The sequence below is a fragment of the Aquila chrysaetos genome, chromosome 22 (assembly GCF_900496995.4).
Source record: "Aquila chrysaetos chrysaetos chromosome 22, bAquChr1.4, whole genome shotgun sequence".
NCBI classification, from domain to species: Eukaryota; Metazoa; Chordata; class Aves; order Accipitriformes; family Accipitridae; genus Aquila; species Aquila chrysaetos.
Window position 1 is genome coordinate 19802752 of NC_044025.1, and position 27743 is coordinate 19830494.

The following is a 27743-nucleotide window of genomic DNA, read 5'->3' on the forward strand; positions in this document are numbered from 1 at the left end:
AAGCAGGATTAGAGTCTTCTCTTATTTAAGGACACCACAAATTGAAGTTCGGCAAAAGCAGAGAGCCCTCGCAGCTGACAGCAGAAGGTACCCGTCAAGCAGCACTACTTTTTCTTGATCAGTCAGGGAAAGAAAAGCCCATTGTGCAGCGCCGGCGGGGAGGACGAGCTCTGGTCTCAAAGCCATCATGGCACTGGCTGAAAAGGCAGAAGCTGCTGGCGTGCCGGCGAGCCGAGGGGCCTGGGTCGGAGGGCTGGGCTTGTGGACTTCTGTCCTTTTGTCCTCCGAGCCAGGCTGGCACGCTGTCCCCCGCCATGTCCCCCTGCAGCAGCGCTCAGCTCTGAGCGGGTACCTTCGTTTGCTCCCCCCATTTTGAGTACAGCAGCTAAGGTAGCATCCTGACTCCAAGCCCACAGTGGGGGCTGGGGAAGGAGACCAGCTGCTTGGAAAGCAATCTGTCATTGCACACACTCGAGCAAAGATGTTTCAGGCTAAAATAATTCATTTTAATACAGTTTTGCGAGCGGGAATTGCCAAACACAGCAGCATAATGCAGAAATATTTTAGTATTAAGGGCACCTGCATCAAGAGGTTATTTCAATATATTTGAGTACTTTAAATCTTTCTGGAAAGGCAGGCGATGGGAAGCGTGGGGTACAGTACGCAGAGCCAGCTGCAGCGTGAGCTGGATGCAGCCTCTGCTATGCTGGCACCGCTTGCTTGATTCAGTGTCACTGGCATGCTTCTCCGATTTCTCCCCGCCATTTAACTTAAGCATCATAAATAAATCATTGTACTTTTGTGGCAAGGTTAGCCCCTCATTAGGGCTTCTCAGGAATTCCTGTTTAAAGGGAAAAAAAAAAAAAAAAAATACAACTCTCCACTGTGTTCCTAACCCTTTTAGAAAGCGGAGGCAGGGAAAGCAGCACCGCAAGCTCCCGTTCCCTTCACGGTGACATTACGGGGTGCGATTGCATCCTTACGTGCATCGCTTTCTACAGTAGCACCTACTAACAGGCTGTAGAAAATTCCTACCGAAAGATCTGTAGGACTCATAAGTAGTATGAAAACACGATCCATCCTAAGGGAAGGAGTGAGGGAGAGCGAGAGGGAGCGGGAGAGGGAGGGCAGAGACTGTCATCATCCCTGAAGTGATGTAAGCTTCTAAATATAGCACCAGCAATACAGAAGGAACAATAAAAAGGCACCATGGATTCAATTTCTCCATCGCTTTCGCACTACCCCAACCATCTTTTTTCAGCTGTTGTGTTAAGCACGGAAAGGTCACCTCCTATTTGCAGCAATTCAGATTTATATGGTTTATAATACTTTCTTAAATAGGTTTATAAATTACAGCTCTCTCCTGCAGATCTCTGTCTGTCGGTGCACACACTCTGCAGCGTCGGGCAGCAGCATGATCAGCATCGCAAACAGGGACAACGCCAGCATGGGGGGAAGGGGGAAGCCCCCTCTGCTATGGACTCAAACAAAAAGTTCATTTCTACAGTTTGAACCAAGATGATTCATATCACGCTCCTCCCTTCCTTCCTGACATCTCATTTCAGCAAGGGGTGGGGAAGTTTGGGAAGGTATGCAACCCAAAAATCCCTGGTGATGAGGAGGAGTGGATACCAACCCCAGAAGAGTCAGTTTGTGGGACTGAATCCACCCAGAGATACTGAAAGGACAAAATTTCCAATATCCCACAGCAAAATTTCCCAAACACATTTAGAAATTTGCTCACTAAAACATTACCTTGATCTAGTCTCAAAACTGAAATCACAGCCCAAACCTAACATGGACCTGGCCATGATTTCCTCAGCTGCCACCTACCCAGGAAGCCAGTCGGAGTTTCACGTTTGGAAATTGCAAAGCCCACCAACGTATATATTCATTTTCACCCTCAAAAAGTTCATATGAAAGCCAATATGAAATACCACTTTTTCTTCCCAAGTTACAAAAACTGTATCTCAAGTCAAAACAAGCAGGTTAAGACTATTAGAACATAAGGTACCAGCACACCTCTCACAAGAAAAAGGCCTCTGATTAAATCACCTTGAGAATAATACATTAACTCCACAGATGAGGTTAAAAATCATTAAAATGCCACTTCCAATATTTCTTCTGTCATTTTTCTTGAGGATTAACACCGAACTGGAACCCTGAAAGCAGGAACAGGGAGGGATCTGACTCCTTCTACCAAATTTCAAAATTTCTCTCCAAGCATGGGTGATTTTGAACAGTCAACTCTCATTTATTAGTCGTCAGAGCATCCAGCTTGAAGAGTATATAAGACATAAGTATCATCTCAGGCATGACTTCTCATGAACACTTTTTTCCCAGGAACAGACCCATGTCTGGAGGTACCACGACACTGCTTTTCTACGTGCAGAGTCTACACCGACAGACTTGTCTGGGCTCAGGCGTAACTCCATGCACAGGCATCTCGGCTGTCCCCGGACCCAGGCTGGGACCAGCCAGGCATAGCACAGCCTGAGCTCGGCAGCGGCATCAACAGGGGACAAAGGGGTGAGTAAGGCACTGGCAAAAGTGCTCCCAAGGGGTTTACTAGCAGGGTGACTACAGCACAACGCACGGATCCCCAAATCTGCCGTGTTGGGGAAGCGCAGAGCAGACCCTAGAGCAGCTCTGCAGGGCTTCCTTCATTAGATGAAGCATTACAGCGTAGTGATTTCCAAACCTTCTCATTTTCTGGTATGATCCAGCCCTTACTGCCTTTAAAAATGGAAAGCCAAATATGCTCTTGGAAATTTTTCCCCACCGTCATTTGGGGTCCCTCCCTCCACTGAGAGCGAAATAGCAGCAAAAGCCCAGTTTTTCTCACCCAACCTGAGAAACTGATCTTAACAGATAAAGCAATGGACAGGCCAGATGCTATAACTGCACTCCAAGTTTACAAACCACAACAGTTAACCAAACTTTAAAAGGAAACAGAATCAAAATCATAAAGACAACACAAGCATGTAGTTTATTGTGGCTACACTACCTCAAACTAAAACTTAGTCATATCACAACAAAAACTTTTAATACTCATCAATAGAAAGCAACTCTGACTTGCAAGAACAAAGTAAGTATCAAGAAGGAATTAAGCTACAATGACAGTCCCATTTAGCCAGAGACTTCATTTAATCAACTATTTCAAGTATTTCATCTGTCAAATATATCCCCATTAAGAAATTTTCCACATATCAAATGTAAAATTACAAATGCTGTTAAATGTCATTAGATAGCAATCAGTTCTATGCCAAAACCAAAGATATTCTTCTAGCTATTCTCTTGTAGAGATAGTGGTTTTCATGCCAAGTTTTTCAAGGAAAACAGGGCATCCAAATGCTTGCATTATGCACTGACATTTTCTGATGGTGATTTTAACTGAAAATTGCTCAGGATATTCTCAGTCCCTAACTTGGTCCAGAAGGCTTCCGAAGAACATGACTGAGTTGAGTCGAATTTCCATATTCTAAATTAGAAAACCATTTTAACTTGAATACAAAGTTGAAGACAACACCATCGCAATCCTTTAAAGAAGTCCTTCAGTGTTACATGACATTCAACCCAACGACTCAAACTTACAACTCTTCAGGCTGAAATACAAAATGACCCTTCAAACAACTCCTTCTCTCTAAGGCATGATAAACCCAAACCTAAGTGAAAGGTTGAGCTGGCTACAAATACGAATACAACCAGGCTGCTACACTTCAGTACAGCATATTGAACAGAAACAGCCCAGATGGAAGACAGGAAACAAAAAACAGATCCACGCACGCTACCATCTCCCTGCATGCAGGCGACCAGCTTGCTGGCTACTACCCTGTCGTTTTTCTACAAGAAGCCACTGAATATGTCATTTCAAAAGACTGAAACAATAATGCTAAAAAGAAGGATCTGACATAGAACTGCAACTCATACACAAAAGGTTTTTAAGTCCCCCAAAACACTGAAATGCCTTTCTCAGGTGCAGAGCACTGCTTTTTGCCCTTAACCATGAGTGACATGATACAATTATGAGCAGTGGGCACAACCCTTACACATCGTTCTCAATATAGTTTGCATAAGAGGCTGCTTATAACGAATTAATGACTTTGGAACTGCCACCCAACCCCTTAGGGTCCATCAAAACAGAGATTAACTCTCTGAACATGCTACATAAAATATTTTCTCAGGCATTTTCCAAGGAACTAAGTTAATTTCTACCATGGTGTAAATTCGTCTACGTGGTGAAAGGAGAAGGAAGAAACAGATAACTGATTATTGCATGGCGAGCACATTAATCATGACTCAATTTTTTTTACTTCTTGTGCATGTTAATCTGCAAAATATCTAGAATTTTTGAAAGGTTCTTCTGCCACAAGCTGCCATGGAGCAGCAACAGACATAACAGTACATCCCTCCCACAGCACTGCCAGCACCAGCTTAGGTCAAGGTCTGAGCAACTCTCGGTTCAATCCCAGTTAACGGAGTGAGGAGGTTTCCCTGCAAAGGACAGACTGTGCTCAGGATCCATTTCCAAACGGTTCCAGGCTTCCTGGTGAAAGTGCTCAGTTGTAAAAACACTGATGTGTTTGGATTGCAAGTAGGAACTAAGTGTAAAAATATCCACAAGTTTTTCTTGAATTATCACACAGACAATTGCAGTTCTGCTATCTGCTGAGCAAGGGGAGGGTTACACACAAACCTGCTACAGGGATGATACTGGGGTCATGGGGCCAATAATCACCCCAGCTTTCACCAACACCTGGGGGTGAGCAGCTGTACAACTGAGTGCTCATCTTATTTGAGACAGAGAAAGGTTTAAAAAAAAAAAAGCCTTTGAGGCAAGAGAAGAATAGAAGAGCAGAAAATTATGGTGTAAGCACTGGTAGGAGACAAAAAAAAAAAAAAAAAGAGAGAAATTTCTTTAAAGCCATTGGCAAAATACATATGTGTCCATGTGGCAAAAATTAGCTGCTTCTTCAGCCATATAAAAGGTGAAAGATGAGTAAGTCAGACCTATTAGCAACCTCACAGTGTAGTTCTCCCTAACAGCAACTCAGCATCTTGTTCCAGGACTGAAGCCAGCAGCCTGGCAGAGCAAGACAACGTCCATTGGTCCTGTAGGAAAATGATGCCCCAATATGGTGCCATCATCCACTGCCACAGGCTCTTCCACGGGCAACGAGAAGGGCTGTATGCTTCTGCCAGCAGCCAGATTTGAGTAAATACAGGTGCTCGCTTAAAATAAATCCTCCCTAGTTTCAGTTTGATGTAGTTTCATTTGCACATCATTCTTAAATGCTGTTAAACAGCTGCACATGTCACCTCTGAATTGAGATGATTTCTGTAATTCACAGTTTACCTAAAATCTGCTTGTCAAGTCCGTAAAATCTTCAGGGAAACTCCTGAATATACATTTTGAGTAACTACAACCACTTTCATTATGGATAAATTGGGGTTTACATGTTGCACATGTTATTACTTTAAAAATAAAATTTTAATCTGAAAAACACAGATTTTAACCAAAGGGCAGTATTTTCAGTAAGTGTTTTCTTACTTTGTGTGCAGCCTATCCAAGTCACTGCTCTTTGGAAACTGCAGGTGCTTATTAATTGGTTTGGGAAGCACCAGTGGTCCATGGAAATTCCTAGGAAGATTTTTAATGCACAGCACACTTTGAGGATTGGTGTTTTGTTCATGACCATCATAACCAGCGACAGACTTTCAAGGAGTCCTTGACATAACACTGCTGACAAAACGAGCAGACAAAATCAATACGTAAAATAAAGTACGAGCGAACGCGCATTTGGCAATTTTCCCCTCGCTTACAGAAGCGAAGGGAAGCGCCCGAGGGCAGCCGTCTCGGCAGACCAGGGCGAGCTCGAGATGCCGAGCACGGGTTCCCATGCGGGACTCCAGCAAGACCCTGCTGAAGGTTGTCCCCAGCTCTACCGGCGAAGCGGCATTTCGCCAGAGAAGCAGAAACCTCTGACATCATTTGTTAACAGAGCTGCTTAACTGCTACATCATTCACAGCCTCTTCCCCTACCCCCAAAGACCAGTCTGGCAGTTTGACAGTAATTTTCATTTCCAGAAAGCCGGGGGCTCCATTCCCCTCCCCGCTCCGCCTGCCAGCGCCGGCACACCGCAGCCAGCTCCCTTGAGGTGCAGGCCACAACTAACCTGAGGACGTCTGCTCAGGAAGTGAACGCGCTGCAGACGCAGCTTCTTTTTGATCACAGAAGCAAGAAAAACACTTAAAATGGCAGGAGTTCAACAGACCTGCAAACAAGTAACTGCGCACATGGGCTTTTCCAGAGGTCCTGTCCTGCCCAGGTAGCCTGGCTAACGGAGGTATCCGCACACCCTGCTGCTCTCGAGCATACGCGACCTGCGAGGTGGGATCCGACCTACGCCATGCAAAATTTAAGACGGAGATTAGAACAGAGAAAATCCTCATGTTGTAAAAACAGTGTCGGGAAGAAGGAACTTGCATTATCACTTTGCATCGCACGACACTTCCAGAAAGCTATCAACGACGTTAATTTCTGTACCCACTGAGTACCCAGAAAGACTCATGGATTTCGGCAAGACCCAAATTTTCTTCTGATTCATTAGTTAATAAAGCTAAAATACTGTCAAGCATTTTTTAAAAGTGTCAAAAAGAGGAAGCGTGGACATAAAAACACATTAAAAAGCAATGAGCTGTGAAGAGCACCATCCTCCAGTGATTTTAGCCACTCACAGATCAGCCACAGCCTCATTAAAATTAACCAATATTCCAAACAAACCGATGCCAGCCGATGCTGTGTCCAAGTTTAACAAAAGGCAGCTGGAGGCATGCTGTAAGTAGGTCTTAGTTGTTTTAGATCAATAAAAGGTACCATTTCAGCAAATTTACCTGGTAGTTAAAAATAGATTGTAAAAGACCCACAGTGTTTTATAGCATTTAAAAGGGAAAGGATTAGTGATGGTAAAGAACCTGATGGGTTTGATCCAGTGTATTGAAATGTGACTTAACTTCCTAAATTGTGAGATACCCTACGCTAACTCCAGCCTCTGACAGGATTACATTAAGTAATGATCAAAGAACAAGAAACTTGCCACTCAAGCAGTCTTCAGTGACAGACTTCTCTGAAGATAAGTGCTTCTACAAGGCTCCAGGAAAATTTTTACATGATGCAAGTATTAAGATACTGTCCGTAAAACTTAATATTATAATAAATCTTTTAAACCTCATCATCCTCTTACATGAGGTTTTTTTTTTAAAAAAGTAAATCTGCATCTCTGAGAAAGGGGATTACTACTAAAAGTTTGGTACCAATCTCTTTATTCTGTTCTATAATGAACTAACAACTGAAAAAATTCAAAATGTTGTCACAACTCCATGGAAATATGCATCACATCATGCATGCACTACTTTTAGAAATACAAATGTTCTTCATTTCAAAAAAAAAAAAAATCACAGAGAGAAGAGAAATGTCAAAAATGCATGTAGGTAATAAATTAGTCAAAGATCTTATTCAAATGAAAAAAGATTTGAGCTTACAGGTTTGAGGGTCATGTAAAAATTTGAATCAAATTGCTAAATCCCATTTGGTTTTGATTACTGCAAAAAAATGTAAGTGCAACACTTACTATCTCAGGTTTTATTTTTTAATTGTGAAGATAAATACTTGAACCATTTACTTTCCAATTACTTGATCCAAGATCAAAACAGCAATTTAACTTTTATAAAGCACCAGAACTACGATTAAACATTTTTTCCTAAAAGCGTTAACATAGAGAAGTCATCTGTTGTTAGTCTGGCTGTAGTTTTGTGAGCACCTGCTGTATGGTCACAAAAGTTTGGGACATAGTTGAACAAAGACAATCACAATTACTTTTTTCTTTTGCAGTTAAGAAGTACAGTTGCATTACTTACTGGGTTGAGAACTAGACTTAAGAACTAGAAATTACTAAGTATTTATCTCAATTATGATAATGGCCTACCGCACGACCCTGGTTCCTGTCTGGATTCTTATCTACATTACAGACAGTAGTAATATGCAGAGTGCAAACCTCCAAAAAGATATGCAGTCATGCTAACAAATAAGATCTGAAGCAAGAGCAGGCATAATTAATACTACTGGCACATTTCCTTCTAATCCATGAAGTTTGAGCAAGAGCTTTCTCCAAACAACTCCAGCCTCACTTCCCCCCCATCCCCAGCCAAGACATCACCGTGGGGGTCACGTGCAAGACGCAGAGAGTTATTAAGTGACAACAATGAAAAAGGCAACAGAGGCCAGAAATGCCCAGGGATAAGAGATCCCATGTAATCATGGGGATGCTCAGACCTGCCCCAGGTGGACAGCCAGCCGTACGCACTGGGGCTGCCACCGTGGCCCTCGCCTTGCACGTGACCCACCACAACAGAGCCACCTCCTCCGTCACTTCATGTGCAGCAATGCTATTTTGTGTCCTGGGAAAAAAAACATCTGAGAAGTGTTTCGCCAAATACACATTCATCCTCAAGATCGTGCTGGCTAGAAGGGAAAAACCCAGTGCCAACAGGACCTTGACACGGCTACTCCACCACCCCTGCAAGTGGGAGCCAGACCTCAGTCTGTTCACCCACCTAACAAGAGCAAGTCTAACATACTTCCTTGCATATGTATTGCAAGAACAAATTCATGTCACTATGCACTTTGAAGGTATAGACAGAAATATAAACCTATTCAGTTTGAGTGAGAAGAACGAACACTGGCAGCATATGTTCACTGTATTTTACTGCAAGAAAAAAAAAAAAGAAAACACCGCCACACCCAACTTTAAGTACTTATTCTGCAGGAGACCAGTGCTCTTGTGAAACAATATTGCTCTACGAACCACAAAGACGTAGTAAAGGAGTCTAAATGGTAACTCCTTCATCAAAGAAACCAACCAGATGATCCGTTTTTAAGATTAGTTCATTCAAGGGGAAGGGGAAAAAAAAAAAAAATTAAGATACCCACCCACAATAATTTGAATGTCAACTATCCTGAAGATACACAGTTAAACTAAAGTACTAGGGCTTTTTTACTTAAGTAAGAGGCATATGAGAAAGGAAGAGTTTCAAAGACAGTAACAATCATTTAAAATATTAAAGTATCTGCATATGAATCTTTATTTCATGGCCAATCACAGGGATTTCTACAGAATGAGTTCCAGCAATAACAAGCAGGGAGCTCCATGCGAGAAGTAGATGCAAGCTCATGTCACAACCTAATGGGTAACTTTTTATGAAAACAAAGATTAACCTTAATCATAAATACTAATCATAGTATATTTAATGCACAGAGATTTACATTTTAAGGAGTTAACGGAGATTGCATAGGTAATTCTCCTTAAAAGCAAAACACAAGAAATCTTCTATTTATTCGTGAAAGGAAAAATTCTGACCTGGGAGAAAGCAACACCGAATTTCAATACCTATAGGATCTAAGTTTTCTTTAGAAAGCAGAAAACTACCTGTGCCTGAGAGATTAGGCTTTTAAAAACTTAAACAGTGTCACGCTGAGTACTCTACCATTGTACCACGGGAGCCTGACTGAAGTCCTTGCAGACTGGCTGGAAAGCTCCGAGCCCTCCCTGAGCAAGCAGGGCTCACAAAAGGTCCATCAGGCTACATTCAGCGTCTGTCAAAGAGCATTTAGCAACAGGCTGGAAAGTGAAATACAACACTGCCTTTATTCATTAGCATTATGCCAGAGAGGAAATCTGCTGGTGAGTTTGTAAACAGTTTTCCCACTCTGGCAGAAACGTTATTGCAAGTTCCTGTCAAATGAAAGTTTCATTCAAAAACCCTCCTCCTTATCCTGCCCATTCTCACATGGGCTGACATGAAGGGTTACGCTGTAAAGCCTGTTTTTCAAGACCGTTGGGAACCAATGGCCATGTATGAGCAGACTCATACAGGTTAAGAGTTAAACCTAGGCACAGAACAAACCATACCTCAGAAAAATTCGTTATTTTACCAGATTATCACGGAATATGGAAAAATGTAGGCACCGAATTTTTATTTACTTGTCAAACAGGCTGCTGGTTATCATGTTTTGATTTCTTAGTCATCTGTTGAGTTACAAATTACTTTTTGCTACAACAAGTACTGTGAGTATGACACTTTCCAATTAGGAGCTTCCAGTCTACAAAGCAAGGATTGGTATTTCAATTCAGACGGCTGCAAACCCAACAGCTTGCAGATTTTCTATCGGAGAGGTGGTTGTTTACTCCTTGCCACTTAGCACTCACTCATCCAGAAGAACACCTAGCAGTGTTAACAGGACTCTGTTTATATATTCCTAATTAACTGACATAAAAGCAGATTTAGGAATGTGTTGTTGATTTATGAAGTTTATACCATTTCCCATCAAATGTTGAGATATACTTTTTTTTTTTTCATACATCTGAGGAAGCCACCATGTTTGCAACAAGAAACTATACGTGCAGAGACACGCATGCGCTCCATGTCATTGGTATCAAAGAAATAAATCAACATGAAGAAAAATCCTAACAAGGACATCATTTGTTGACTAACCACAATCCTGTGAGAGTGTACCACACTGACTCCTTGCATCAATAACTGACAACCTCTGAAATCATTCAAGAAGCTGTGTAACCTGGTCTTTCTCAGACCAAAGATGCCAAGCCCCTTCTCATGTGCCCCTCCAGGCAAGCTGCACTGGTAGCATCAGCATCAGCTGTTCCTGGGATTCTCTTCCACTTAGCACTTAGTCTGAAAATTATTTTCTGTGTGCTTATTCATTGGCACAAATACCAAAGCGAAAGAGACAGATTTTGTCATACACGGATTGGAATTTAATTCCTAATAAAGCCTTATGCACGACTGCCCAGAGTATGAGGATCCAATATCTCATTTCGTCAATAACTAATTCAATGACTTACTAATGATAAAATCCAACACATGACAGTTCTTGAAATGAGATGGCAGCGGACGTTAAACTTCAAGCAGCATATTCTCTTCCTGTCACAGCAACTGGAGTTGTTCTGCTTACAAGACAAATGCCAAAGTAACCTCTACTCACAGACATGCTAATGCTGTGGAGAGTCTAAAATCACCACCTGTGATCCAACAGCTACCAACATGCAGAAAAAAACAGCAGTTTATTCTGAAACAGAGAACATCTTTTAAGTTTAGATATCTAACTGCACACATCAGATATTTTGAATTGTATCAACTAAGAGAGGCTTTGTACCTTCTGGGGAGATGAAAAGGAAGATGGGAAAAAAAGGGGAGAAATTGAATTTGTTTTTTTTCTTTTCTGTGCATGAAGACTACTCAAGGTTGGTGTACTTCCATATTACTACTGTTTTTTAACCTTTGATTTTCAAAGCAAATCAAAGTATCCACAACAATTATTTTCGATGAAATAATTTGTTTAGATCACACATATATCCTGCTACCAAGCAGTAAGTTTGTACATGAAAAATAATGGTAAAGAGAAACCTTCATAAAAGCATTGTGACCACAGCTGTATGTGCCTTCACGGAGCACAAATTATATAGTCTGTGATGTTATTTAAGACTGGCAAATGAGTTGCCGTTACTCATTTTGATGCTTGAATTACCACTATACTATTTTTAAGCAAGTAAACATGACCAAGTACAATAGTGTTAATACTGCATTGAACTGCATTCATGATTGACTCAATTCCAAACCATAGTTCAAATTTATTAAGGAAAAAAAGAAAATCATCACTTCCTACATCTTACCAAAAGAACTCCAGGTAAAACCAACAAAAACCAAGAATGACTATTTCTCTGTCCAGCCAACATGTTAAGATTTATTTATAGTGCTCAACTGAAAACCTTTAAACCAAAAAACCTTTTCTCTAGTGCCTGAATCTTCGCTTCCACCCACGATGTTCAAATCCAAAGCGCTCTACTGCTCCCCAACAAGAAAAAAGCTCTCTCAAAAATGACAAAGATAGACTATTATTTCTCAATAAAACAAAACGCCAGCCAGCCACGCAGACGGCATGATGCCAAGGAGCTCGGCCAAAGGAGAGCAGACTCACCGACATGTAACTGCTGGAATCCACATTGTCCGTGATGGTCTGACGCTCGCCCCTCTGGTTGATCTTCCTAAACCTCCGACGGGACTGCCTGAGCGGGACTTCTCTTTGCAAGATGTTTTCCTCATTGTCTTTGGAGTTCTCCACCTGAAACACATGTTCAGGTTCCTGGTTAAACATCCAGTTCTTCCATATCACCGAAAGCCGATGGAGTCGTATGAAGCTCATGAGGAAGGAAAAAACATAAGTTCAGAGCAGTTAAACTCTTCTCGAGAAAACGACTGCGGACGTTTCAGAAACCACTGCTGCCTGTCTCAGAACTACGTTATTACAATGAGCCAGAGGCCACAGTTTCCTTCCAGGAAACAGTTTTTTTTAAAAGAAGTTTAAAAGGCACACGTATCCTCTAAACAATGTCACTCACCAGTAGAAACCCTTTTGCAGCCACACGTATCATACAATGCAAGTTACAGACACTTCTCGTTTCAAGTGTATCTTCAACATAGAAGTTACCATTTCTTCGAGTATTTACAATGTGGTAAAGACACTGAATTATATTCTACTTTTATTGGTGTAATTTTTAAAAGTGTAACTTATTTCTAGTATCAGTCACAACTAAACAACTTCAAATATTCCACCTTTTTATAAATAGCTACTTCACCTATGTCATACTGACTTCTAATCACTTCCAGCAGATTATGAAGAAATAACTGGAACTTGATTCGTATCTTGATGTTAAATATTTTTTGTGACTAAACACTAAAAATTAGGTAAATTCACCTTGTTAGTAAAAGCAAACATGAAAGCTTTTTATCTCACTAGTTACAATTCCTTTTTTCTATAAAAAGCAATCTCATCCTTTCCCATTTCCTTCTGATGTTTTGGAAAAATCTCTCTTAGCAGGAAGCAGAACAGACATGCATGCAAATAGGCTGCAGCCAGGCAAGAAGCTCCTCTGTGATACACTTGCTGTATAGGAGTTTCTACTGTCCTCAATGATTTTTTTAATTTTTTTTTTTTTTTCCAAATTTTCACTTGAAAAACCTAAACATAAGACTTTAGTACTAGAACAGGAGAACCTCCTCTATGTGGTCTTAATGCAGCCCCCACTTCAAATACTTGGGTAAGTTATCTCAAAATTAAAATTCAAAAGGTATAAAGGAATGAAAACCAGGAAGACTTAACAGACAGGAACAAGAAAGTAACCAAAATATCTAAACCAGCACAGAAGCAAGATCACATCTACTTTCCACATCGCTTTTTCCAAACAGCTAAGTCTATCTGAGGTCAGAAGAAGGTGCAAGCAGCTGGGCTTGCCTTGTGGGTTATTTTTAATTCCCTAGAGAAAAATATACATTGACAAAATATGTTAGAGATACAATAGTTAAGAAGAGTGAACCTCACACCACAATGTTGTCAAAAAAGAAAGCAGAAAACCAGAGTTCCTGTAGCAAGGGACAACCACACTTTTCACGAGAATTTTACTACCTGTTTGCAAACACACAGGACAATGAGCAAGGATACCTTATAGCAGAATTGCTCTAAGCACAATGGTGTAAGGATGTAAAAAACAAACAAACAAACCAACCCCCCAAAAACGACCAATGAATGCAGGCAGACAAGAAATAGAACAACAACAAATAAAACCCTCTTAAACAGGCCAATTAGCATAATAAAACCAAAAAAAAGTAGTAAGACATTGGATATAGAAGCCCTTCTTCACCTAGCATAAAATATGGATTTCTAGTTAGGAATAACATTGCTCCTAAATTATACAGAAGGCTTCCAGAAGTAAGAAAGTTTGGTTTTGTACAGTTACTCTATTAAATAACTAAAATTGTGTGGATTTCATTTTTCATTTTTGTACACGTGCTACAGTACATGAGCTCCTTCAGTAAATTTCCTTTTTTCCTTTTTCCTTTTTGCATTATTTCCTTTTTCCTTGCGTTCAATCTTACAGGATCATAGAAACTAAAACAAGCGCTGAGCTTCTCCAATATAACAGACTAACCTGGACACGGAGGGCCCACTGTAGTGGCCGGACAATGACTCTTCCAATACTGAGGACCCTTATTATTAAGAAGTCCCAAAACTAATCGGTATTTTTAAGACTAAAGTAAAACAAACACTCAGTGAAAGATGTTTCTTCCACAGTTCTAACTGAAAACTAAGAAGTGAGCATAAATGTTATTATTTGTTAGCACAAAAGCAAAACAACCAACTGCTAGTGGAAACTCAGAAACTGAGACCACCTGCTTCCTTCGGTTAATGCCACGGCTGCTGACAAAAACAAAACAAAAATCAGAAAACAAGGAAAGACCTCCACACCACATAGCTTCCAGTTTAGTACCACCAGCACCATCAGTATTTTGAGTCCAGCTGACCATCAGATTGTTTATGCTTACGATTTACAATAACATATACAGATGGGTTTTGATATGCTCCGCGTTAGTGGGACAGGCATGCCAGGGCTCCCTCGCACCGCTGATCGCTCGGCCGTGCTTTCACCTGGTTAAAACTAAAAATTTCTGCTGGCAGAGAACATATTCAACCTCCTCACCCCACCGTCCCGAGCAGGATGAACACTCCTACGGAGGAATTCAGCATCGCTGCGGCAAGCCGGACCCGGCGTGGGAGCTGTGCCGTCACGGCAGCGGGGAGGACCAGGCTGATCAGCGTGCCACCGGGCTACCAGGTCAGAGGGAGACTGCTGCCCCGTAGACTTCTTCGTATTATTTCGTTTTCAATATGTAACAAGAAGTCTGGAATAGCGTATTAACTGGCTAGTTTCTAATCAGGGGTGTTATTAACCTTGAATGCTGGCAGCAGCAGGAATGCTTCCATACAGCCAGCTTCACCCACAGCACTTGCTGCCACGTAAAAATAAAGGAGGATCGTAGGACTGTCCTCAATTTCACTCTGAAGTCCGTGCCAGCAATGAAATATTTTCCACCTCCAAATATCATGCTGCTCCAAATATCATATGCTTAGATCTGAAGAAGAAAATGAAAGCACCAAGGAACAACAGAAAGGACACTTCAGTACACTGAGATATGCTGCAATTCTGGGCCATTTTCTTAAGTGATAAATGGACCTATTATTAATTCAATAGATGGCTCAGCCTCCAAAAATATGAGCTACAATGCCCATTCACACACTATCTGTTATCCTCATTAACTTAAGCTGACCACATTTTATGGCCTTTAAAATGGGTCAGTTCCCAGAGGATTCCTGCTACAAAACTGATTTACATTCTAAAAAGAAAGGAGAGGAGGAAAAAAAAAAGTTTAAAAAAAAAAAAAAAAATCTGTCAGCAGCAGAGAATGATGGTGTTCTTTAACTACATTAAAGTAGCTAATTCTTTTGCTTGAAGATAAATATTCATTATGTATTAAACCTCATTAGTATGTTGCAAATTAAAAAAAAGAGAGAGAGAAAATAAAAGAATTAAGATAAATTAATAAGAATTAATCAGGGAAATGAAGCTCAAGTACACCTTGTGTCAGTGCAGATCATTAGCAAGGTGCATGCCACCACACTGATGCTTTTTTCTCACCCCATTTGAAGTCCTACCCAGAAAACAGTTAATAGTACCTTTAGCTACATTTAATGAAGAAACAACTTTGCACTTTTATTTCTCTGATTTTCCTACAGAAAAATATACTGAAGTTCCAGAAAAGGATTTATGGTACTTTCAAGTGTCTCTCATTGGCATTTAACTACAATTACAGAAAATTCAAGAGGTTTACAATACAGAGGACAGTCATCCAGGCTGTGCATTTGTCTCCAGGAACACCCAGCAGCATTTGACATTGCTGATACGGCCAATGCTGGCTTCTCCAAAGACTGTGACAGTGTGCTCCTCTGAAAAAACTCAACACAGGTGTAGCTACTCAAATTACACACACACACACACACAAAATGCTCTAGTTTCTTCATAAAATATTTTAATAAGGTCAGTTTCTCTCTGGTAGCACACCGCACAGAAGCTACTCTTAATTGCATCCTTTTTTTTTTTTTTTTTTTTTTTTTTACAACAATGGTGGTAAGACCAAAGAAGGATGTAGGTAGTTCCTAGAAATTTCATGTTATCACATATTTTGGCCATAGAATATATTTCATGTAAACTTGCAAATGCACTTGCAGCGAGCCACCAGCCAGCCCCGTAAGGCAAGTCGCACGTTTCCCATGCACGCTTCAGACTGGTCCCACTGCAAACAGCAGCTGCATCACCGTCTATTGGGTTTTTGTGGGAAGCAGCACACCAGGTCTCGTAACATCTGCAGCGCCAGTTACAGAAGCTAAGAGTTGTGTAATTGGTTGGTTAGCGATATTGTTCCGAACAGACCAAATTCTTCTGTTACATCAACTTGAAGGATTACAGAGATCCAAAAAAGTCTGTATATGATGGGATTGGTGAGTGTTTGTCATTCTGTGCTACGAAGTGCTAGGAGCGTTGAGGTGCAAGCCTTAGCTCACCCCAGGCAGTGCACATAGGCGTACTCAGCACACCCAATTCTCAGCAGCAAACAGGTAAAAATGTGAAGCAGTAGTGGCAAACCAGAGTGCCGGGGGCATTCACGTGATATGGCTGCACATATCATCACCCAAACAGTCCTGTGGCATCCCTCAAGGCATAAATCTTCCACTCAAAACTCCAGCTTTGAGAAGAAGCTGGATAATTGGAAATACACAAATGAACTATTTCACTCCAGAGACTGAGATAGGCTTCTTGCACTCTTACCTGCGCTTACTTCATGACATGGCAGACTGTAGCTTAAAACATCTGCTGCAGCAAAGAGCATATTACTGATGCTATCAAAGCCCACGAGCAGAATCAGACTGACACTGCACAGAAAGAATGGCACAAAGGATAGCAAGCGTACTCAGTACAGGACATCCACAGATGTTAGCGTGCTGTGAGAAACAAATTTCTGATAGAAGCTGAATATTCACATACTCAATGAGAAAGAGACATCATCAAATATTAGTTTTAATGTTAATCTATCTAGATATAAGGAAGCTAAATCAAGAGCAGTTTGGAGATTTAAGCCTGCTTAACAGACATGTGGCTTCTCAGAACAAAAACATTTTTGTTCCAGTTCCATTAGCAACTTCTCATAAGATCAAAGTTGAAAGAGATCTTCCTGTGTCCCCAGCCACACTACTAGGGTACAACGTCAGTCTGCACTACGAAAGCTATCCTAATATTCCAGCTGCCGACAGTATGTGTGCATCAACCTGGGAAGGACTGAACTGCAATCTATAAGCACATCTACAAACTTGGTAGTATTAGTAAGTGTTCTGAAGAAGCAGAAGGAAACTTGGACATGGAAAAGGTCGATGACAACTAAGCTGAAAACCTTATCCTTCAAGCTTGGCTAAGCACTCTTACGTTCCTTCTCCTCTTACCCAAAAGCCTTCACACTATGTGGAACTGCAAAGGCTAGGAGTAAGACGGCCTTTCCTACCAGACCCAGCACGGCTGGCATGGCCAGTAAAAAGCAATGAAATGGGGGATGGGGGTGTAAATAAAATATTCAGGATAGCAGTCTATCGTTGCCTGACTCAGGAATGCTCAACTCAGCCGTAACTGGTAGGCTTTTGAAACTCAAGTAAGCATAATTTTAGAAAGAATGACCTAATCATCATTACCATTTACCCATCTAGATTAAATTTACATAGCTATTGCTGTTACGATAGCAGCCATAGGTATAATTGAAATCAAGGCAATTTTGCTGCAATTTTATAGAATACTTTACAATAAGCTTTCTGCTACAAAACAGAAAGAATTTGCTGAAACCAGCAATAGATTTAAATACATTTGAAAAAACGTCTTACCACAATCATTTCTGAAGGCTCCAATATGATACATTCGCATCCTCGTTTTCCTCCAGACTGCTTGCCAAAACTAGAGTGGGATGGAAAAAAAGCAAATGAAAAAGAATGAGATGAACAGCCTATTTTACCTTTTCAGTAATAAAAATAGTTGGCAATGGTGCATGTTACAATATCCTTAAAAACAAAAAAGGACAAAGAAAAATTGATGAAAACTATTGCGTGAAAACTTCTAACCAGATAGTACCATTATCGTATTTTTTTTAATTTACTCAGGACCTCTTATTATAGCCTGCTATGTAAAGCCTAAATACAAAGAATGTTCTGTTGTAAAACCATTATTACTTGCAGATACTCAAAACCACCCACAATGCATTTCAGCGTTGACAAGAAAACATTAGTAAATTTTAATTAAGCATTAAACAGGCTTTGTAAAAACAAATATACATAAATTCCAAGAACTCCTTAGTACTTCTTTGCATGCAGCATTTTTAATGAGAGTTCCCTCAACTCCACGACGCCCCTTCATCCTCCCAGCAAACGGGAGGACAGAGAACCTCTTCTCTAAAACTGAGCCTTAACTTGTGACCTCTGTCTTTGTGTTGCTTCTTGTACCACCACAAGGAGCCTATTATCGTGACAGGTTCTATTTCAGAAATACGAAAAAACACAAATGCAACAAAATGTGATGGGCAGTATAATACAGCAACTAAGGAGACAGGCTAAAAGCAATCTGATGTGCTTCAGCTGATTGACTCTAAAAGGAGACTACCCTCAGGACACCCAAGAACTGAGGTAACTTTAGGGGAATCGACTCTGGAGAAGGTACCATGCAAGCAGATCTCAGGGTGCTGGAACTACCAGCAAAAAAGAGCCGAGCTACATACTGCTGGGTGGGTGTGGGGTGTGTTACAGACCAGTAACCTCTTAAATCACTTCATTTGTGACTGTAGTAACACCTGGAATGGAATATATCTGGCTTCACATATTAAGGAAGTTTATCTTCACTACAGACCTGTTAGCTTGAGTTAGGTATGCTCGACCTACCCCACTCAACTGAGCTCAAGCGAAAGCGATCCCATACAGACATCAAATAAAAAAAACCTACCTGATTAACAGCATTGTTGCTGGATTAGCAGTTCAGTAGTTATAGCTGCTGTGTTACAACCTCAGACTGTCAACAGCAATCATGTTTTAACACATATCAGCAGGTGAAATAACTGAAGTATCAGTTAACTCAAAGCAGAGATTAATGTGTGAATTAGAAGAAGATTAAGACAAGTGTGGAGACAAATCCTAAAAAAGTGGGTCAGCTCCATCTGTTTTCACTAAGGTTACATTTGGAAAGTACATCTGAAACTTCAGCCACACAAAACACTTGAGTTACATACACAGTCATCTCGACAACAAATATCCACTGAAACACAATGACTTTGTAGAAAACGTTTAAAAGACTCATGCTTATAAACTACCTATTGGGGTGCACAAAAAAATTTTTGTAGGATACGTGCATTTTCAGGAAAGGAACTTAAGCAACTAAGCCATGAAGTTACTCAAGTGAAGCTTCAGATTATTCCAACAAAGAAATTATCGGTGTAATCCGGTTAGGATAAAGTATTACAATTAACAGGAGCATGGCAGTTTAAACTGTCAAGTTTTGATTTTGCTAATGGTCTACTAAAAAAAAAAAATAAATCTTTAAATTACATGACTGCCATGGAGTCATAAACGACAACTCAAATTTTCTCACCTCATGCTATAGCAGGCCAAAGAAGCAGAAGTTTCACACGGAAAACTGGCATTTTCACACATCTATAGTAAGCAACTCATAGCTAAAGTTTTCATGCCTTCTTTCATGCTTTTTCCACACAGCATGTGATCCAGGCATGACAGTCTTGTGTATTTGCAATACCTCAAAAAGAATGGCCAAACTACTCCTACTATTACAACAAAGTTAATTTAGTTCAGAAAATACAGAAATGTAATTTTTCATTTAAGCTCAATGTAAGCTCTAACTTCGAGGTGAATTGAAATTCCATGTTATGATTTCTCCACAAACCAAAAACCAAAGTGAAACCAACTTTGCTAAGGTATCATTTGCAATTGGAAAAAAGAAAAAAAAAAGAAAGAAAAAACAAAAGTGAAACAGTTCTAATTCTATTCCATACAATAGAAAACTAAAGACAATACATTCCCCCTTTCCCCCCAACAAAATTCTAAAGGGATTATGTGCAACTGAAAGTTTTAGTTTTTGCAGCTTTTTAAAACAGAAACAATCACTGTGTTATCACAAAATAGATTACTACTGATGTTATATCCCCAGTAGTTAGGAAAAAAGCTACAATTTTCTGCTGAAGGTTGTTAAAGCACAGTATTTTTATTGTACAACAACAATTTATCAAACTACTGGAGGTTGAGGGAGGGTTGTTTTCTTTTTGTTTTGTTTTACATAAACACACCACAAAATTCAGCTACTGTCAAGCTCCCCTCTGCTTATGTTGCAACATTTGCTAATTAAGTAATGGCAGTAAACAATAATGCTAGGAAAGGAACACCACTTCTAACAAAGGTCAAGCCCTTGGCACTATCATTTCTGGTCCATCAAGCACTTTACAACAACCGAACACTCAGAAAAGGATTAGGTTCCAAAGACAAAACTCGCCCTTCTAATCCTAAAGAATAAACTACTCATATTTACAAGTCAATAGGTCAAGTTTAATTATTTCCTGGTGCACATCATGGGATGCTTTATCGATTATACCACAACAGAGCTCCTTCAAAAATAGGAGGCGTCATATGGTTTTTCCCCAGCCATAACCACCACGTTTTAAAAATATGAATTTTTAACAATCTTCTTAATTAACATACCCAATGTGTTTTAGAAACATGGATTTTAACTTTCTTAATGACTTATTCCATATTTTTCTCTAGAATACAAATGTGTAGCTTCTCTTATCAGTTAAGAGGTTTGCTGACATCAGTGTATTTCACTACTCTGCCGATTTTAATCAAGGCTTCAGAATGATGTTCATTCCTAATTGTCTTGTAAAATTACACAATGTAATGTTTAGAATAAACAGAAACTCAGCCCTGAAACCATTGACCAAGGAAGACTCTTTCTTCAGAAGTAACATCCACTAACATTAATAACAGGCAACAAGAAAATATCATTAGGAAATACATAAGCAAGGATGCACACATATTTGTCTAACTGATAGAAGATGGTAACGTATGACATTTGTCACTTTTTTTTTTTTTAAACAGAAGACCATTAATCAACATTAAAGTTCAATTATTTGCTTTATTGGTTTATTGTCAAAGAATTAGAGTCTTAACGAGTTCAGGCAAATACATTAGGAAAAAAAGCTAGCCAGAACCAGAATGCATGCACATCCAAGGGAAAGAGAGAAAGAGGAGGCATGGAGAGGAGCAAGCAGCAGCATAACAGTCCCAGAGTCATCTAAATCTGCTTTGAAGTGATGGTTGAAGTCTTTGTGGGAATTTTAGGTAATCAGCAGTTACTCAATTTTTTTTTTTTTTTTTAAAGAAATAATTTCAAGCATTACCTTAATTAACGATGAGTACTGGGACAGTAAAAGAAGAGAATAATTAGGTTTTGGAGTCATCTAGTCATGTCTAGTATTAAGCCTGCCATCTTCTAGTTAATAAATATTTACATTAGAAAAATTAACAGTACAGTACTTACAAAGGTATGCAAACACTTAAGAGATTAATTGATTTCAGTATCAAAATGTAAGAGGACGTTTGGAAAGGGAAAAGGTTAAGTTGAACAAAGCTTTGCAAATGGTGGAGATAAAATCCTGTTTGGAAAGACAAGAGCAAGCTTTCGTGCTGACCGTTCTTCCAAAGGAGAAGAACATTTCTGTGACAACAAATTACTCTGAGAAGTCTTTAGTCAGCCATTAAACACCCACCCAAACCTAAAACCATGCTGCTTCTCAAAGAAGAGAGCTCTGAAAAGTTGTACATTTAATTCTGCACGAGATAGGGCAATCTTTACTTTTGGGACTAATTCATCCTTTGCTGTGGTGCCAAGAACACGTGGTGTTGCATGCGAGAGCTGTCAGTCCTTAGTCTTACTGGTTACTCAACTCAGCACCACAGCAGACCACCACATTCCCGCGAGACCGTGACCATGGAAGTCACTTCACGGGGCCAGGTTTGCTCCTTGGGGAGGTCTCGTCCGACAAGCCCATTTCAGCTGGCCATCAGCACCTCTGCTTACAAACCATCCCAGCAGCTTCTCCAACCGTAAATACATCCCTAAACGCTAAGCCCTCTTGATGTCGTATGTGGTGAGATATGGAAGAAAAACAGGAAAGCCTCATTAAGGTACAGCACGTTACGTGTGCTTTAGTGCTTGCAAGCAGAGTGGCAAACATAATCCAATTAAGAATTTAAACTAATACAAATACTGAAAAGTGTGAGAAAGCATGAAACTAATCTAAATTAAGGTCTTCTTACAATACCGTAAAAACTATGTCAAAGGACATACTACCAAAGGTATAACCGTTACAGTTTTAAACAATCCAACAATTAAAATTTTGCTTGATCTGTACATTTAGTCACACACATTTTAACATCATTATTCTATAGCTTCCCACTGTTGGAAGCCCAGAGAAGTCAGTAGTATAAACTACATTATGCTTTTTTTATTTATAATTTTATTGTACGCTCATGTCACTTAATATTCATCTATTACATCTGCATCATTAATTTTCAGACACTCACTCACTGGCTTGCAACACTGTCATGGGAAAAAAATGTCTTCCACATACCAAAGGCAGCTTTGTTTACCCTTGATTTATGGATGCCTCATTTGCAAGAAACCTTGTTTTCCTCCTGATTCACTGCTATTCTTAATTAAAAATGCTTAAGCACTTATGTCATGTGTGAAAGGAATGTAAGTTAAACTGGCATGGTATCACACACCAACCACTAATGGGTGCTCAGGCCACAGGATCAGACTAGAGCTACCGAAACGTAAAAGCCCAGAACTGCAAACACCACGATTCTCAGTATCAGCCATTTCACTTGGTTCATCTGTCCCTTTTCCACTGTGTGATTTGCTAATACGGAGAAAACCCTCCATGACTGCAGAGCTGAACTCCAAAACCTTAAACGTGCAAGCACCTGAGTATACACTTGACTTTACTGGCATAGGGGACAGATCAAAGTTGTTCACTGGAGAAAGCCTTTCGTGTTTGAGAATAGGCAGTTTTCAAACTCATGCCCACTCCCCAAAATACTGGAAGGCATTAAAACTTCTTTAAGACACTGGAGCTGTTATAACAAACCTTACTTTTACACAGCAAACTACTTAGAAAATCCTCCAACATAACATATTTTGAACATAATAAAGTAGTTTTTTTAAATATGTACACAAAAACAGCTTTCTAAACACAAATGTTTAAAAATGCTTCATATCCAGCTGTTAAGCAACCTGAGTATCTGGTGCTGAAATACATCTGGAATTTCAAGACTGACAAATTTAAGGAATAGCAGTCACATTTAACTTGAGAATTTCTTGATATCAATATGCTGAAGTTATTCATTACTGATGGTTTCTCATTATGCAATACTCAAAATACAGTACATACTTTAAAGGTAAAAATATAGCCTGTCCTGAAGAGCTTTCAGCCTACAAACAGATAGAAACTGAGACTGACTGCCTTATTATTTGTTCGAGCACTAACTAGCAGGCATCTTCAAATTTACAATATTCTACTACATCCTGAAACAGTATTTTCAGATATTTCACGCATCAAAGGCTTCAATGACGAGATGTCAAGCACTTTAAGATTTGTTCTGTATTTTCCAGGAACTACAAAATCATAAAATTATCCTGGCTGTATAAGTTGGTATCAATAATGCAGAGTTATCTGTGATTGCCGATAAAGCTATCTGCAGTAATAGTCAGTGCTGTATTACATGTAGGACTGGGCTAGAACACTGATATACCAGTTTATCAGTAAAACAAACAAAGGGTTTGCAATTTTTTGCAGATATTTTGTTCTTATGAATACATTTGTCTCTCAAACTGCCTGTCTGCCTGTCAGGCTGCTTTTAGGAACATAAAGATGAAGACAAATTGTACTTTTTGCCACTGCAAAGAGAACCCTGTGACCCCACGCATCCAGTAACCTGGCTGGATTTCTCCAACGCAAAAACATTTTGCATGCAAGTGCATAACTTGGCCTGGAAGAGACAAATTGCATAAGAAATGGACATGTTGGTTGGTCGGTGGTTGGTTTTTTTTAACAGATGAAAATGTTTTTGGTTTGGTTTTTTTTTTTCCACAAGTCAAGGCTTACCCTTAATTTGAAAAGCATTTCATTTTTCCTTTCCTCAAAGAGTGCCTCTTGTGCAAAACAGCTGTTCCAGCAGACACCCGGGACACCTACTGCAATGTAGCTGCTGTTCAGACCCAAGAAAAAATCCATTCAGTTACCACTGAATGTACTATACAAGTATATTATGAATGGCTTGGAACAGCCATTACTATTATTAAACTCCAATCTAAATACTCTAAAAATGTAATTTTACACTTAAATTCCTTGTTATTGGCTGGGAAGTAACAGAGAAGGGAAAACCTGCATAGCCACATAATCGGCAGTAACACAGCCGCGCTGACTGCGGATAGAGAAGACAGAATCTACCCTTCTTGCATTGCAGTCGTGGCATATGAGTGTAATTGACACCGAAATCCTCACAGGAATAACTTGTTTTCCTGGGCATCTGCACGGAGGTCTTAATTTCTCTAGATTTTTCTCAGATCGACCATCATCTGAAAAACTGGGCTGCTGGGGAGTCTCTCGGCTCCCTTTCTGGAGCACACAGTGACAATCAGCACAGTCCTGCCAGGAGCCCTTGCAGCAGTCTGCAGCGTTTCCCACTGCATTGCAAACTGCTCAGCAGCCCCAAACGCACTCTATTTGCAAAACAGAGTAAGGAGATGGGGGAAGAAAGTTAAATGAGCACAGACCAAAAGTTTCAGCAAATGTAGGTGGCAGGGTTTTCATGATACTAGATACTGTGCAAGTCCTGAGCATTTCAAAGTAATTTAACTACAAAAATATAGAACACTTAACTCCATCAGAAAATGGTTTAAAGGAAACCTGAAGCCACAAGATACATGGCTGAATGCAAAACAGCAATTTCAATTAATGCTCAGTCATCAAAAACCATTTTTGCATTAGCTCTCAACAACAACAACATTTAGCAGGTTTATCTCTTAAGCTTGCTGGACGTTTTAATTGGGAATGATTTTGGAGGCTGCATAACATGCTACTCGATTTGCAGGCTGCAAGCTCAAGATGTCTGTACTAATTACTTTATACTCTGAACACGATGATGCTTTGAGGCAGCCTGTATCTTACTGACCACTTTCTGTGAAGCTTTGCAGCTTTTCCAGGCCATGTGATTAGATAGTCTTAGTAAAATTGTATTTTAGATATAAACAAACCGCACAGTACCCTTTGCTTCCAATTTCTCATCTCTTGGACTTCTTTAGTTTAGCCAATAAAAACACTCCCTATTTCTGTGGCACAATCAGCATCCCTTGCACTCTCTGAAACCTCTATAGGGCAGCTGCTGTAAGAAACTATGAATGAACAACAGGAAATTACCTGGGGGGGGGAACTATGGATGAGATTATTTGGTCATTTAGTTGTGACAGGTATGAATATAGTCTTTCTTCATTCTTTTGGCTTTCATAGAAGATTGTTCCACATCAAAAAAGATGCATCATGTGCTCTTAGTTTGCAACACCTTCCCAGCCCTTACTCAATGGCAGCACCTCCAGTACAAGGAGCTGCACTTTGGGAGACCAGGGCACGTGGCCTCTCACCAGTGCGTTGCCTCTTCTCCTCATCCACATTCCCTTTCTCCTCAGAGTATTTTCATCACAGCACTAGCACTGCCAGAATTTCAATACGAACAACCATATCTGAATTAATTAGTTTTACAAAATATGTTTATTGGTAGCATTCCCAAGTTGTTAGGTTACTTACTGGCTGTCAGGCAACGCTAGAAGTTACCACTTACAGAAATACCCAGGGAAAACAGCACCTCATCTAGAGCCACAAATGCACTGAATAACCACTGCTGCTTATCCAGTGGTGAGTATAAAATTTATCCTTTGTCTTGATAAGAACAGGGATGTAAGCCTCAAGCTGTCTTTTAGAAAGCAGAAAAATAACCTACAACAGTTAGTTGCAAAGAGCTTTCAACTGTGAAGCAAAAGAGTATTGTCCTCAGACCCCTGCAATTTTTACAGTCACACAAACAGTAAGAAATTTAAATCACAATTGTTTTAACCAGTATCACAATTCAGAAGGTTACTGGCAACTGCAAGTTTGTCAAAAATTATGTGTACTGTACACCAGCAGTGGACTGGCACACATATGTATCTAGACCTTGGCAGCTGACAGAGGAAAAGCAATATTCCACACTACAGCCATCAGGACTCAAATGGCAGAGACTGGGATGGAGACAAGAAAGAAGAGAAAGAGCAGAGGCTAAGGAGCACTGGGACAGAGCTTGGATACAGCAGGTACGGTCTAAGCAGAAAGCAGTATTTAATAAAAGTTGAACCTGGAAAGGAAGGATCAGTGGGAGAAAAATGCCACTACACCTTTTACTGGCAGAAGCTGGGAATGCCAGAGCTCCAAGCCACTCATTTACTTTTTCAGTGAATGGCACAAATTCACAAGAGCTTGCAGGAAACAGCACTACAGGTTTTAGAAGTAAAACTGATCTGGTTTTACATGATACATTTGTTTTCAAATATATTTATACCTCAAAGTTACACACATCAAAATTTAAAGATTTCTAAAATGCAACTTGCACAACTTAAATTTCCTGTAAGTCTTTAACCTTGCATTCTTATTTACCAACATTGACAGTCCTGTAAAAGCACAGAATTTTCTGTGCCTCTGGTACTTCACATAGAACAGACTGAAACACTATTAACAGTCACAGTAAGATTCAAAATATGTTAAAATATTGTTATTCACAAATATTAAGTTAATACAAAACAAGCTAAAATAATTTCAACTCAAGCTGCTGTTCGTAATGCAAAACTGGAGTTCCTCTTTCACTGTGACAATTTTCTTGATCCAAGCATTTGTGTCTTCTTTTACCCAAGAAGAGAAAGAGAAAGAGAAATGGCTTATCAAGTCAATGACAAGTCTACAGCTCTCATGAAAAGATACCACAATACGACCATGAGTCCATTTTGAATAAAGTAAGAGTTTTTAGCCAAGAAATGCACTACCTGAATAGGACAATGATTCCAATTTTCTCCACTTGTAAGATTTTGGAAGGGCTGTTCATGAATTTCTTGGAAGGGCTCAGAAAAGAGAAGTGTTTGTTTTTAATAAGACTACATCTTGAATGTTTCAAGACTCTGTATTTTTCCCTTCGAGGTTCAATTCTCACAGCTGTAGGAGGCTGTCATCCACATAATTGGCTTCAAAAGTTCCTCCAGGCCCTTGATATATTTCCTATGGCTAATCTTGCTGTGAGTAATCTCCTTCAAATATCCTGTTCACATGAATTATCTTGATTAACAAGCAAAGTTAACAAAAAAACTCTTTAACTTGCTGACATGATTTTCCTTCCACAAAATCTGTCAATCCTGCTCTTTTGTTCCAGCCATTGCTTTCATGTTAGAAGCGAATTCTTTTCCTACTATGCCAAATCTATTGACAAATCCATTCTCCAGGGCAATAGGATAATCAAGGTTATGCCATCTTTGCACCAGATATTACCGACTGATCTGCTTCTTACCTTAAAAAATTAAAAAATACCTTACAGGGCTTTTCTCATCAT

At 39.8% G+C, this 27743-nt stretch overlaps 1 protein-coding gene across 7 annotated transcripts in view; it reads right to left on the reverse strand.

Moving 5' to 3' along the window:
* The window catches only part of RAPGEF6 (Rap guanine nucleotide exchange factor 6), a 133999-nt gene that overhangs the window by 72040 nt on the left and 34216 nt on the right, over window positions 1-27743 (reverse strand). For all 7 annotated transcript variants that reach the window (XM_041119383.1, XM_041119384.1, XM_041119380.1 and 4 more), the window contains 2 exons: window positions 17892-17961; window positions 12054-12197 (listed from right to left, as the gene is read on the reverse strand). In XM_041119383.1, the coding sequence (XP_040975317.1) occupies window positions 12054-12197; window positions 17892-17961 (214 nt within the window). The remainder of the gene's footprint in view (window positions 1-12053; window positions 12198-17891; window positions 17962-27743) is intronic.